Source organism: Cervus elaphus, chromosome 15 (assembly GCF_910594005.1).
Source record: "Cervus elaphus chromosome 15, mCerEla1.1, whole genome shotgun sequence".
In the NCBI taxonomy this organism is placed as follows: domain Eukaryota; kingdom Metazoa; phylum Chordata; class Mammalia; order Artiodactyla; family Cervidae; genus Cervus; species Cervus elaphus.
Genome location: NC_057829.1, coordinates 62,830,153 through 62,844,922, shown reverse-complemented (window position 1 = coordinate 62,844,922; position 14,770 = coordinate 62,830,153). Strand labels below are relative to the sequence as shown.

Sequence of the window (14,770 nt, the reverse complement as noted above, 5' to 3'; positions counted from 1 at the left end):
ATAAATGCAAGCACGCAGCTCTCTCCTCCTGGGCTGCTGGCCTTTGAGAAGGTTGTCTGATGATAGTTAGCAGAAGAGTTTCACAGTCTGTGAAAATTGGTACCCTTACATGCCTATTTTCACTCACACTTTAAAGCCTAGTTAATGGCGTCTTCCTCAGTTTTGCACACAACTTAAAGCCCACCAATGAAAATAGTTTGTGTTTTTTTAATGATGGTGGTAACAGCTTTCCTGATAGCTCAGTTGGTAAAGAATCCACCTGCAATGCAGGAGACCCTGGTTCAATTCCTGGGTTGGGAAGATCTGCTGGAGAAGGGATAGGCTACCCATTCCAGTCTTCTTGGGCTTCCCTCTCGGCTCAACTGATAAAGAATCCGCCCACAATGTGGGAGACCTGGGTTCTATCCCTGGTTTGGGAAGATCCCATGGAGAAGAGAAAGGCAACCCACTCCAGTATTCTGGCCTGGAGAATTCCATGGACTATGTAGTCCATGGGGTCACAAAGAGTCGAATACAATGTGACTTTCACTTTCAATAATGGTAAATGCTGACATCGTCTAGCAGCATCTTTCTTCAGGTCTCTGATGACACAAGTCCACTCAAAATGAATTGGCATTCTCTTCTGATTGAATTCATTTGGCTCCAAAAGTTGGCTCACATGAGAAGAAGGACCAGAGGAGAAAAGACTAAATAGAAGGGTCATTTAATAATTTATCACTTAATAATTTTTCAGAATATCAGTGCATGCATCCAAAAAGCCTTGAATGCAATAATGTACCCTCCTACAGATGCAAGAAAAATCATCAGACACACAGCCAAAAGGATATACATTGGTAATTAATCACATAATCTTAACAGATTACTCTAGGCAAGTGGTTCCCAAACCAAACTCATCTGCCAAATATACTGAGATTTTTTTTTTAAATATTGATTCTCAGACACAATCACAAATGGATTAAATAATGGAATGAGCCCTGAAAACTGAATTTTTTAAAATCTAAGTTATTGTGTTAACCTGATGTTGGTCACTCAACTCTTAATTAGCACCTTTAGAGGCATAGATGAGTGACTCAGGGGCTGAGGTGTGCTCTTTCTACAGAGAATGATATTTTCCTCTGGGCTCAGTTGACTTTGAGTTTCTTGGAACTCCTTCTTTGAAGGCAGGACCAGGCCATTTTTTCTATTTTCTCTCATTAACCCATCCAGAAGGGGACCTAAGGGACCCCTTCGAAACAAAGTCCTTTTTCCTACAAGAGAGAAGAAAATCATTGCAGTCTTGTTGATAATGCTAAAGGCTGTTGTGTACAAGCATGTATTTCCCTCAGGCTTCTGTACTGATTTAAAAGGATTCTGAAACAGTGAATAGTTTTATAATCATGGAGTAGATAAAACAGCAAAAGTAGAAATCAAAAAGGTCAATAAATTTGACTACCTAAATGTTTTTAATTTTTATACATCAGAGTACAATGTAAACAAACTGAACTAGTCAAAGAAAACTGGGGGAAATTTTTCAATATACCTGAAAACAAAGGATCATTATCTTTAATAAATAAGTAGTTTTAAAAAATCAATAGAAAAACAGGCAAAGGGCATGAACAGTCGGTTCACAAAGGAAGAAATGAAATGGCAAAGAGGCAAATAAGAAAAATACTGTGCCTCAGTGTGAATTTTTTAAAAATACAAATTAATACAACATTGAAATCCCATTATCACCTCTTGAGTTTGAGAGGTGATATTTTAAACCTTAAACTGTAACCTTTTAAAAGGTTATTATTAATATCTGATGTTCTTAGGAATATGTGGAAATGGGTGCTCTCACGCATAGGTGATCAGAGCAAATTGATGCAAGCTTTCTAGATAATATCAGTATTGTCAAAATGTATTAGTCAGGATAGGTGAGGTTATGCTGTGATAACGAAGGACCTGCAAATCTCCATGGCTTTCACTAAGAAAATGTATTTCTCTTGCACACTACTCATCTGTCACGGCTCAGCTGTAGCTCTGCTCCATTATCATCCTCATTCCAGATCAATAGAGCAGCCTTAATCAAGAACATTGTCAGACTTCTGGCAGAGGGAAGAGACATGGCAAAATATGAACTGCTTACTAAAGCCTCTGCCCAGAGGTTTTAACATGTCCACCCACGTTGCATTGACCAACACCAATCATGTGATCACTCAAGGCTCAACAGAGCAGGGACAAAAAAATCTTCCCACAGGGAGGAGCCCCCACTGAGAATGAAGCAGCAGATTTGATGAGGAATCATGCACTGCATTCCCTTTGCCCTAGTGTTTGCAACTTCCAGTACTTTATCTATCTGAAATAATCATAATGTCCAAAAAGTTTATGTAAATAAAGTTCTTCATCACATAATTTATAATAGCAAAAAAATCAAAAACAACTATGTCCCCAAAGGAGGAGGCTAGTTAAAAAAATTTCTACGAATGAAGAACTTAGCATTCTTTTGTAAGTAGAAGAATATATAATATAATAACATGGCAGCATGTTGAAGATGTTCATGAACTAAAAAAAAAAAATGCTAACAGTGTGATCCCAATTATGTAAAAACTGAGAAATATATATGTATGTGTCAAAGAACTCAGTAAATATTTGTCAAATTATTAAACTAAAAATACTGGAAGGTTGTCAACCAAAATGTTATCATATTTTAAAACACTTGGATTATGGGAGACTTTTCTTTTTCTTCTCTGTGTTTCTCTATATTTTTCTTTTTTTCCCAGTCAGCCTTCCATATTCAGAAAAAGATACTTTGTTTTCTAAAATCATTGTAATATATTTAAGCAAAAACAAAAGGCCTATGGTGGGAAGTGGGTATCTTCTTTGCAGGAAACCACAGTAACAAGGCCCTTCTGTCTTTCAAAGTCCAGGATGGCCAAGAATCATGAAGTAAATGCCCTTTCCTGGGGTAGTCCTGTTCTGTGCAGCCCATAAATGATTTAGAAGCATCTAACAGACCACTGTTTTCATCTTTCCCTCTCTCTCTCTCTGGATATCAGCCACAACTATGTTCGAGGGTCCATTACACTTTTTATCATCAACTTGCACCGATCAAGAAAGAAAATCAAACTGGCCGGGACTCTCAGGGACAAGCTCGTGCACCAGTATCTGCTGCAGCCCTATGGACAGGAGGGCCTGAAGTCCAAGTAAGTGCCAGCCCAGAAACAGCTTAGGAGGGAGTGCAGTAGGAGCTGGGTGTGGAGGGAGTTGGATGGCCACTTTGCTGAGGGCACCAAGGTTGCTGCTGATTCACTCAGGGACTGCTTACTCCCTTTAGCACCCTGGACAAGCCCTTCCCAGCCCCTCTAGGCTTGGGGTCCCCAACAATAAGCTCAAATGATGGACTAAATATATCTCAACAAGGGCATTCTTGGAATCTGGACTAGAGGACTCTGCATTATGCCAGATGATCACATTGCAAGCTATTTAGAATCCTTGGTCCCTACCCAATAAACGCTAATAGTGCCCCCAGCCATGTAACAACCAGAAACAGTGGTAGTTAAGAACCACGTCCCTTCCAGGGGTAGCATTCTGTACTACTATAACTAATAGTCAACATCTACAAATCTTGTGGAGTAGAGCACCTCTAAAGGACAGAGCACTGGACAAAAATCAGAAGTTCAGAGATCAGGAGTCAGTTCTAACAAATTAAAAATTTGGATTTAACTAAGATTTATTTGGGGTTAATTTGGATTAATTTTTAATTTAATAAAAAATAAATGTGAATAAAAACCTAGAGAAAGAAATAAAATACTGTAAGAAAAAATAAAAGCCAGTTCTGCCCCAACTTTATAACTTTGGGCACTTCTCCTCTCTGGAACTGTTTCCTTATCTATTCTGGGAGCTCGGTAGTCTCTTCAAACTCTGTAATTATATGATTCTGTGACACTCTCTTCTGCTTTCAGTCTCACCTAGAGACTCTGGCCTCTACCAACAGAAAGCAGCTCTAGGCCACTCCATCCTGGAGGGAGGCCTCCCAGGACGGACGTGAGTGCTGTACAGACTGGGAGCGCTCCCCATTCCACTTTTACTGTTTACCAAGTTTAACAAAGCTGTAAACTTGGAGCAGGTGGCTTGGACTCCCACAGCTGCCCACAACTATTTGCGCTGTAATTGTTCGCCATTTCACTGCAACCTTGGTGGCGTGCATTTGGTTTCCAACTGTATGCGATGGGAGCAAAACACAATCTGGGAAGTCACTTACTGAGTCTCTTAGCCCACCCTGCATTTGTTATTTGCAGTCTTGGTTCACAGACTGGCTCTCTTTTCTGGCTGCATGTCCATTACTCTCAAGCCTAACCTATCCCAGCAGAACTCTCGAGTATTTCATCCCCTCTCTCCATTTCCCAGTGGTTCACAGTTGGTGTGCTGAGTTTCTGGTCTTCATTCTAGGCAGAAGATGCTGTTCTGGTTCACTTAATAACCTGGGCAAATCCTTTAGTCCTAATCCCTAGGCCTCAGTTTTCTCATCTGCAAAATTCAAGAGTTATATATATGGTAAAATCCATTCCAGCTCTGAAATTCTCATCCTGGTCTGATCTTCTGAGGCCTGTGTGCTTAAATCTTGCACTGCCTCATGACCTGCAAAGTCACATCCGCAGAGAGGTGACTCCACAACAGTGACTGTGATAGTTCAGGGTCCTTTAGAACCCAAGATGATTAGGAGCTGAGCCTGCCCTGTGTCCGGAAGACCACGTGTACCGCATGGAAGAAACTAACCAAAGGCCTTAGTCTAACAGGCTAAGGTGTCAATCCCGGCTCTGCCACTTGCTGGCTGTATGTCCTGAGGCAAGTTACTTGATCTCTGTGAGCCTCAGTTTCTTGAGCTGTAAAACTTTTTCTGTGGAGAGGAGCAAGTGAAGTCTTCTATATAAATTTTGTGACACATGGTAAATGCTCAGTAAGTACTCATTGCCTTCCTTCCTCACCTCAGACCTCTAGCCAGTTGAGGGTGAAGAGAAGAATAACTGCTCTAAGGATGTTCTTCAAAAGTGGTATCGTCTTAGACTTTTAAGATAATATGTGGATAAGACATTTGTTAAGATTATGGTAAAAAGAAACACAAAACCATGAAACATGAAGAAATGATGGCAGGTGGCATCATTTTTACGAGCTTGTTTCTCCATCACCCAAGGGCACAAACCTCTAAGCCTGTTTGCCCAACTCTACATCCCTGCCTCCAGGATTACAGCTCTGATGTTTGAACTGCCCACATCCTGGCTTCTGTCCTGCTTCTGTCTTTAAAGTGACTGAAGTGACTCTCAGTGGCTACTGATATGCTGCATTCCCAGTTATGCTGTCTTGTGCCTCACCTTGTCATCATATTGTTGAGGAGCTATGTAATGTCTTTATTAGATTGTCAGAGAGGGACAGGAAAAAGAGAATTTCATTACACAGAGGTCCTGAAGAGGAATTTGGTAACATCAACTGAATTAAATAGCAGTGTCATGCAACTGGAAGAGGAGGGAGTTGGAACCAGGAAGTCTGGCTATAAATCCAGCTGCTACCATTTACCTGTGTGACCTCAGCTAGCTCACCTGTCAGATGAGGTTATTGTGAGAATCAAGTTAGAGCATATGGGTGAAATGAAGCCTTCTACAAATAAAAATTTCACACATCCATGCATACAAATACATATATAACCACAGACACTCACATGATTATACATATATTGTATTAAAGAGAGTTTGGGATTGAAAGTCTACAGAACTGGATTCCAGCCCTAATCCTGCCACTGCTTCACTGTGGGACTTTGGGCCCTTCACTCACGTCTCCAAGCAGGTTCCTCTTCCTGTGAGCTACTGCTCATTTAACACCTCTCTGATTCTAGAGAGAACATGCTGCACCATCTCTGACTGTAGGCGGCCAGACAGGGACTGCCGTGTACATGCTCAGGACCCACACCCTACTGTCCTGCTCAGTAACTGCTAATAAGAGCAGGAGCCCTCAGTGGTTCTGGGATGTGGGTCTCACAGGAAAGGTGCCGTTTCAGTGCAGCAAGCTCTGCAGGAAAGGATGAAAGGAAATACTAGGAAGTGATTTCAGCTCTTTGGTGTCTCCTTCTCTGTTTTATAAGCCTCTGGGGCCAGATTCTGTGTTCTTGGCCTGCTAATTCCTGCTGTCGCCTGAAGCCATGTTAGTTCAGAGCAGGGATGGAAAGCTCTGGGAGCCTGTAGCTGCTCCTGTCAGTAGCAACCAGGAAAAGGATATAAAGCAAAGCAGTGTGCCAGTCAGGCTACCAGTGGGGCCTTCTGGCCTGGGGCTTTAGGAGCAGGGAGATACTGGCAAACTTTTTCAATTAGTAGAGAACATGGGGTAATTCTCCTTCTCTTGGAATTGCCATCAAGGCTGGAAGTAGTTCAGATATTTGAAAGCATAGTGGCATGTGAACTTGGGGCACTGGGACGTCAGGTATTCTATAGGTAACACCCTTGAGGCCACTCAAAATGTGTGGTCCAGGCATCCAGGTCCTTAGCGAAGGTTCCTGTTTCTCATCTCTGTGAGCAAAGTAGTCAAGAGACCCACCACTCAAATCTCAACTCTTTAGGTAAGAGATTGTTCTCACTCTAGGAACCAGACAAAAAGTGAGTGCCCTGTACCCTATGGGATAGAAGCAGGGAAACTTAGAAAACTGTGGTGTGGATCAGAGAAGGGTGTTCTGTGTCTGGAGTATATATTCTTCAAGGATGACTGAAGAAAATGGGGAGATTTGATTTAGATAAGAAAAATAAGGCAACTTGTGAGGACTTTCTTTGGATATTCAAAGGACTGCTAAGTGAAAGGAAACAGATTTGGCCTAGGATCCTCTAAAATGACAGAAAACCAGGGACTACAATTTAAAAAAGAAAGAGCTCACCGCAAAATGAGCTCATTTTTCAAAGGCTTGCCTGGTTTAACTGGGGACAAGACAGGCTTCCTTAGGAGGTAGACTATTAATCAAAGAAAGAGCAACATGGCCATCTCAGGGGTGCTTTAAGATTCCTTACTCACTGGGAGGTTGAGGTGAAAGATTACTGCTTCCCATCAAACTCTAAGATTCTATTATTCTCTTCCATTCCCCTCCCCTCAACTCCCACTTCACTTTTGGAGCCTATATGGTCACCAGGAGAGTAGCTTCTTCAAGCCATCAAAAAGGCCACACAAAGAAACGATGCTATGAGAGAAAGAGGTGGTAATACCAGGCCAGTTCTTTTCAAAAAAATCTCCAGCTGCAGGTCCTTCCCCCATCATTTTCACTGCTTTCTCATCTTTCTGAAGGAAGGATTAGCCATTATACCTAAGACAGTAATAGTTCCCCCTCTAGGTAAGTCTAACAGCACCTTTGGCGCAGCTCTACCATCCACTAGGGAATCTGCCCAATGCCTCATGTGATCACAAATCAATGAACATCATCCTCTAGGGAATCATCTCTCCCAAGACATAAATATCTCCAATGCCTTTCAATAAACAGGAAGGCAACATAAAGTTGGGCCAAAGAAGGCAAGTTGTATCAAAAAACAGGAGGACTCAAACCAGGACTCTGTAACAACCTAGAGGAAGTAGGAAGAGGTGGGAGGTGGGGGATAGTTTCAAGAGGGAGGCGACATATGTATACCTATGGCTGATTCATGTTGATGTTTGGCAGAAACCAACACAATTCTGTAAAGCAATTATCCTTCAATTAAAAAGTAAATTAATTAAAAAACAACAACAACAGGAGGACTCACTTTGTAGGGGAAAGTCAAACCAGGAACAGGTGTTTGCTCAGATCCCAGCATTTTTCCCTATGTATCATATTCAGTTCCATTTGAAGGGAGAATGATCCAAAAATTGGAAAAGACGGAAACAACTTTCATCACGCTGGGACGGAAACAACTTTCATCACGCTGGCTCTTCTATTCTGACACATTGATGCTAAGAAACCTGGGGTGGGATAACATTTTGAGGTGGTCTGGTTCACTCCCCTGCCCTCAGTCTGTGACTAGGACATCTGGACCAGAAGATGCCCTATGTCTAAAGACCCCTAGGAAAGGAGTGCCCACAGTTTCAATCCTGTCTGAACATTTAATTTTATAAGAACACTGGGGCCATCTGTGCCTGTGACTGGGACTTTATAGATAATAAACAGCACCATGAAGCATTTTAGAGTTGAAGAAACTGAATTTTAGGGCCTTAAGTGACTTACTGAAGAGTGACACAACTAGTAACTGATAGAGCTAGAAAGTACTTCGTGTCCAGTTCTCCTGAGTCAACTGTACTTTCTTCAACACTGCACTACCGCAAAAGTCAAGTAGTGTAAAATTATAATGATATTGACAAATATACATCATTTACAAATATATCTATTTGTATATAAATATACAAATATATATACATGTACATTGAATAGCCAATCTCTGTCATGACACTGAGGTCATTCCATCTTTGACTTATGAATATAATATATTATGTATTCATGATACATTATGAGTTGATTTGAAAAGTGTTTGGTGAGCCATCAGTTTTCTCTCCTTTAGGCTAACTCATCCCAGTTCCATTCACTTTTCTTCAAAAATCCTAACTTCAGATCCTCATCAAAAGTTCTTCTCTGAGCTGTTTTTAAGATTCCATTTCCAAGTCACAAAATTTTAGTGAAAACCATTTTTTTCTCAACTAGATGGAAGAATTCCTTCTGTTTCTTCTATGCTCTTCTCAAACAAAGATTACTGAATACCAGGAGTGACTGTAAGTTGGTTGGATTTGAGGTCTCTAAAAATCACTCTCAGCTTATTGTATTCTGACCCAGAGCACACACACACTGCCAGCTCTCCTAAACCTAATGGAGCCCCTCCTCAGAGGGAAAGCTGTCAGAGGAGGCTTCCCAGGGAAACGAGAGTACCTGTCCTCATCCACTCATCAATTTGGTTGAGATCCTACTTGTGCCAGACATAACTGTCTCTCTTCAGCACTCTAACTTGCAGTGGCAACTAATCTGGCTAAATTCTTAATGAATGTGGTCCCATAACTAATAAGAACTGAGGAAACCCAAGTAGACAAATTAGAGGGAAAGTCTGAATGTAAAGTTTAATGTGATATTTCAGAATGGATTGTCTCTTGATTGCCTTAATGCCAGGCCACGTCATCACCTGACCTTCAAGAGCTGTTGAATAGGGACATTTGAGGGGAAGGGATTAAAGTTCAGCTCTATTATTAGAAACAAAAAACTAACAGGAAGCAGACTGTGGTGGTGCCATGAGAGAGGTACAGAATATTTCTGCTTTGAGGCTAATAAGTTTCATGTTAAATGATTAAATTTCATACCTGCATGAGCCTCTCCTTCAGCTGCCATAATTTTTAATTGAAAGAATTTCGAGCCTCCTTTTATGAACCAAGAATCTTTTTGCCTATTCTGCGAAGAGATGAACATACTTTTTTCCTTTTTCTACATACTGCAATTTTTTCCATCTCTCTGGGATATAACTTTTGCTTTGATTTCACCCTCATTAAATCCTATATCAAAGGAAAACATTGGCATCTAACCGCATGCCTTTAGAGAGGTGTCATTTGATGTTAGCCAAACAGAGTGGTTCTGAAAATACTGAAGTAACTCCCAGGTGCTAAGACGTTAAGAATATCCTCATGTCCCTGTTGGAACAGACCACATTAAGATACTTCATCTCTAAATTCAGAGTTTGGCTAGTATGAAAAGTCCTAAGGGCTGAACTGGCCACCGCCAGACCCACCACAGTTAACAGGAAGCATCACATTTATTTTGGGACGTGCACAGATATGGCAAAAGGAGCTTTGTGAAAAACTTTACCTTTAAGAATTCTCACTCAGAAACAAAACACAAAAACCTGTTTTCTGGGACGGAAGGGCCATTACTCCATACATCTCAGCAGACTCAAGACGTCTAAGTGTTTAAGTACTAGACTGCTGATATTAGTTGGTACTTGGAAATTTTGAACACTGGTCGACCAAATGTACTCCCTGCAGGTTTCCATTATCTTCATTTGTCTGGAATCATTTAGTTTCTTCTTGAAATAAACCATTCTGTGAAAGTTCTGCTGTTATTAAAAGATGACTTTAGAAAGGGGAATTCTGAAAGTACTCAGAGTACTAATTCTATAGCATCCCTGACAAAAAGTTTCTGCTTTATGATACACTTCATCTCATGAATTGAGTTGAAAATGAGTTGGCCCACTTTAGAACTAGACAAGTCTGATTATAGGAAAGATCTTCCTTCAGTTCAGTTCAGTCGCTCAGTCACGTCCGACTCTTTGCAACCCCATGAATCACAGCACGCCAGTCCTCCCTGTCCGTCACCAACTCCTGGAGTCTACCCAAACCCATGTCCATCAAGTCGATAATGCCATCCAGCCATCTCATCCTCTGTCGTCCCCTTCTCCTCCTGCCCCCAATCCTTCCCAGCATTAGGGTCTTTTCCAATGAGTCAACTCTTCGCATGAGGTGGCCAAAGTATTGGAGTTTCAGCTTCAACATCAGTCCTTCCAATGAACACCCAGGACCAATCTCCTTTACTTGTGGCCAAAGCTCATTTTCTTTCCATTTCTACCTTGCTTTAGAAAAATTAAGCATAGTAAATCTATGTCATCCTTATAACAATTTTCCATTATGTCTTCCCTTAGAGTTCGAGTCTCTCAGCTTTTTAACCATTCCTCAATGCATGTGTCCCAATCACTACTGTCTGTTCACCTTGGAATCCATTGAGTTATAGAACCTCAGTGTGTTAGTCACTCAGTCATGTCCAACTCTTTGCAACCCAGTGGACTGTAACCTGCCAGGATCCTCTGTCCATGGGATTCTCCAGGCAAGAAAACTGGAGTGGGTTGTCATTTCCTCCTCCATACAGAACCTTATCTCTTATAATTAACTGTTCAATTTTCTTACCTCATACAAGCTTAGTTGTAGAGGTCTGAAAAGTAGGAAATATGAACATTATATTATTATAATTTACCTGAGCAATGCAGAACAGTAATATTTTAAAATCTTTTCCAACTTCATAATGAATAGTATTATTTTAAGTTGTATTCTTTAAGGATTAGTAAGGTTAAAATTTTTGTGTCTATTAGTATTTTATTGCTCTTGTGAATTTTCTACATCCCGTTTACTTATTTTTCTATTGGGCTGTTATCCATTTTATTAATGATTTGCACATTTTTTCTAACCATGTATATCATGTGTTAACATATCTTCTTCAGCGTTTTGTTATTTTTCCAACTACTTCATTTTTAAGGTATTATCTTGACATGCAGAAGGTTCCCTTTTTATATAGTTAAATTTATCTTTTTCTTTGTGCTTCCTTCTGTTCCATTCATATGTTTATCTATTTATATTCCTGAAATCAGAAAAATACATATATTTACTTTCTGTAGTTTCTTTTTTGTTTCATTTGTTATATTCATTTCTTTAATGCATTTGGAATTTGCTTTGATGGTTCTGTAAGAGGTAAGGAGCAACAATAGTGCTGTTGAAGCTAAGAGTATGTGAGGAAATCTGTTAACCTCTGCAGGGCTTCAGGTGCCAGTTTTAAAATGTCAGGGGAAAAAAAAAGAGGATAGAGACCTCTGTTTCCTGGAGGAAAAGGCCCTGCTGTTACAGATGGAACCACGTCGCCTGTAGCCCTTCTGAAAGGCCACTCAGAGGCCCTCGGGAAAACAGAGGAGACTCAGAGACAGGAGCACAGAGTGGTAAGAGAGACACCTGGGGCTGGGGAGATTCATGAAATGGCTCTGAGTGAACAGAAAGGTAGTACTTCTAACCAGCAAAGTCCAAGCAGTGTTCCAGTTCAGGAAGTCTGAAACAGATGCTGCGAAAGTATAAATATAAATACACATGATATATGTAAGCTTCAGGGTCAGTCTGTAGAAAAAATAAAGAGAAATAAATATACAGAGAAATAAGCCTTCCAAATTTTACTTAGTGAAAGCTTACTCATCAAAACAGAGGAGTTTGGATTCTTTTCACCCTTGTGCTCATTTGAGGGTGTTTGATGGCTCTTAAAGAGTTAGTAACTATAGCCAGTGGACATAGCATTATCTAAGTAAATCATTATATACATATCTGGAAAATACAGTGAGGGTACTGAATGATATATTTAACCCCCTTAATTCCTTCTACCTGAAGAGAGCTTGAGCCCACTCTTGGTCTGTGTGGAGTTCTCTGTGACACAGTCCAAGACCTGAGAGAAATCTAAATGACTTTAGAGACTTTGTCCTTCAAGCAGAACAGTTTTTCTTTTCAGTGCTAAAGAAATGTAGTTTGTTATCTGTGCAAATGCTCCATCGGCTTTGGTCCTGAATTCCTGCTGTAAAGTCACACACGCACTTCCCTGGTCCATGCTGCGGAGCACGTTCATCCCACCAGAGAACTCACTACAGGGAAGACATTCAAATGAGGCTGTTCTGCAGAAATAGCAAAAGTGCCCACTTCAGACTATTCAACAAGAAATTTGCCTTTGAAAAGTTCACATCTTTGTTTTAGTTTTAAAAATGTGGCCTCTTACATGGTACTCCAAAAGAGTAAGAAAAGATCTGTTTATTCAAAATAAATTCAGAATGTAATGGTTAGAAAGCTATTTGATTCCCTGCCCCCCATCAAACCCTGCCCCAGCTGCAAACATATTCCCACTGTTTCTTCATCAGCTCCTGCTGCTCAACCATGGCTGCGCTTTGAATTACCTGGGGAGCTTTAAAAACCCCAGTGCCCAAGCCGCCCCCAAGACCAATTAAACCAAAGTCTCTGGGCTGGGACCCAGACACCAGTATTTTTTTAAGGCTCCCAAGTTAATTCAAATATGTGGCCAAAGTTGAGAACTATTGTCCCTATAGAAAATGCTGGAACAAGATTCCAACTGATTTGCAGCTTTGATTTCACCCAGATTCTATTCTTCATTCAGGCACTAAGCCATTTTGCCAAAGGTGTGAACATGCCAGGAGGCCCTGGGAGCTTTCTATGACTAAGAGGAAAGATGTGTATGGCTCCCAAAGGTTTTACTGTTTGTTTTAACTCCTAGATTAGTAGTGTACAGATCACTGTGCAGATTAGAGGATTATAAAACGCTTTTATATTTTACAGTGACTTGACATCTTAAACCAAGATGCTTAGGAATCCAGTGTCTTCACTGTTGTTTTCTGAGAGATTTCATTTGTTCTCAGCTCCAGAACACATCTTCTTCCAGATCATTCCCAGCATCTGGAATCTCTCCACATAGCTGACTATCAATACTGTGGTGTCCCCACCCCAGCTCCACTCACGTGGGCACCCTCGTTGCAGGCAGAGATTTCCACTCTGTTCCGGATGACCCAAATAAAATCCTGGTGGATGAGCACTTCAGAGCAAAGCTAACATGTTTCTGAGCAGTTGGTTCTACACTGAGGGGCAGGGAAGCGGAATACATAGGCAGTTCTGGTGGGCAGAGAAGTAAAGGTCCTTGTCTTCTCCTTTCTCCTCATCTTCCAGAGGCTCTGATTTAGGTGATAGACAAACATAAGCCTCAAGGAACTGAAAAGTCCTAAGCTACCTCATCCCTATAGCAGGACCAGGGCCTTGAGTCAGCATTTCTTTGGCTGCCAAGCATCAGGAGTCCACAACAGGATCTGGTTCATTCCAGACAAGGGGCTGGAGCACCAAGCTGTGGACCAGTTACCAAACACTTGGCAGCCTACATCTTCCCCAATGACCTTCTCAAAAATGACTCAGAGTCACTACACTCCTTGCACACTGACGTCCATGGGCCCTGGAGCAGAACACGTGCCACCTGAGACATCTTATTTTTCCCTTTTGAGGGTACGCCAGTGCACCTCATGTGCACTGAGGGAACACTGTCAAAATCTGATAAAACCGAGGTATTTATCCCGTTGGTTTAATATATTTGAATAGGTATCCAGGAAGCCGTGACTTTACAGTGTTGCTGTTGTTGTTGTCTAATCACTAAGCTGTGTCCGACTCTCTGCGACTCCATGAGCTGTAGCCCGCCAGGCTCCTCTGTCCATGGGATTTCCCAGGCAAGAATACTGGAGTGGGTTGCCATTTCCTTCTCCAAGGGATCTTCCCAACCCAGGGATTGAACCAACGTCTCCTTCTAGTGTTTGTGGCTCAGATGGTAAAACATCTGCCTGCAATGCAGGAGACCCGGGTTCGATCCCTAGTCAGGAAGATACCCTGGAGAAGGAAACGGCAACCCACTCCAGTACTCCTGCCTGGAAAATTCCATGGATGGAGGATCCTGGTGCGATACAGTCCATGGGGTTGCAGAGTCGGACACGACTGAGTGACTTCACTTTCACTCTCCTGCTTGGAAGGCAGATTCTTTACCCCTGTGCCACCTGGGAAGCCCCCATGGTTTTTGTAGCTGGTTTCTCTCGTGGTTTGAGTGTGATATATCTATGATGTGGAGCTCTGAGATGGTCGCAAAATCAAACTTTCTTCCCGAAGTGCCCCCAAATGACTCCTTCTCATCTGATGGAAATGAACACTATCAGTATAAATCCAGGTTCCTTAGCTAGACTCTCATCTTCTCTGCCAAGTATGCTAAGTCATTTTAAACCACTAGAAGCAGATGGTAGGATCCCATGATGGTTTAGACCATTATTACACAGACTTGGATAAAACACAGATCAAATCATGACCCCCAAACCTAACTGCCAACAGGAAAAGCTTATATCCCTGACAACCTGCCTATAAAATCCTCAGCTCTGCTTGCATAAAGGAATCCGAGTGTTTTCCCTGTTCAGCGATATAAGAAGTTAGATCAACATTTCTCATTTCAATG

General features: G+C 41.4%; 1 protein-coding gene across 3 annotated transcripts in view; it reads left to right on the top strand.

Annotated features, from left to right (window-relative positions):
• Positions 1-14,770, top strand: part of HPSE2 (heparanase 2 (inactive)) — a 659,857-nt gene that overhangs the window by 636,443 nt on the left and 8,644 nt on the right. For all 3 annotated transcript variants that reach the window (XM_043926546.1, XM_043926545.1, XM_043926548.1), the window contains exon 11: positions 3,018-3,164. In XM_043926546.1, the coding sequence (XP_043782481.1) occupies positions 3,018-3,164 (147 nt within the window). The remainder of the gene's footprint in view (positions 1-3,017; positions 3,165-14,770) is intronic.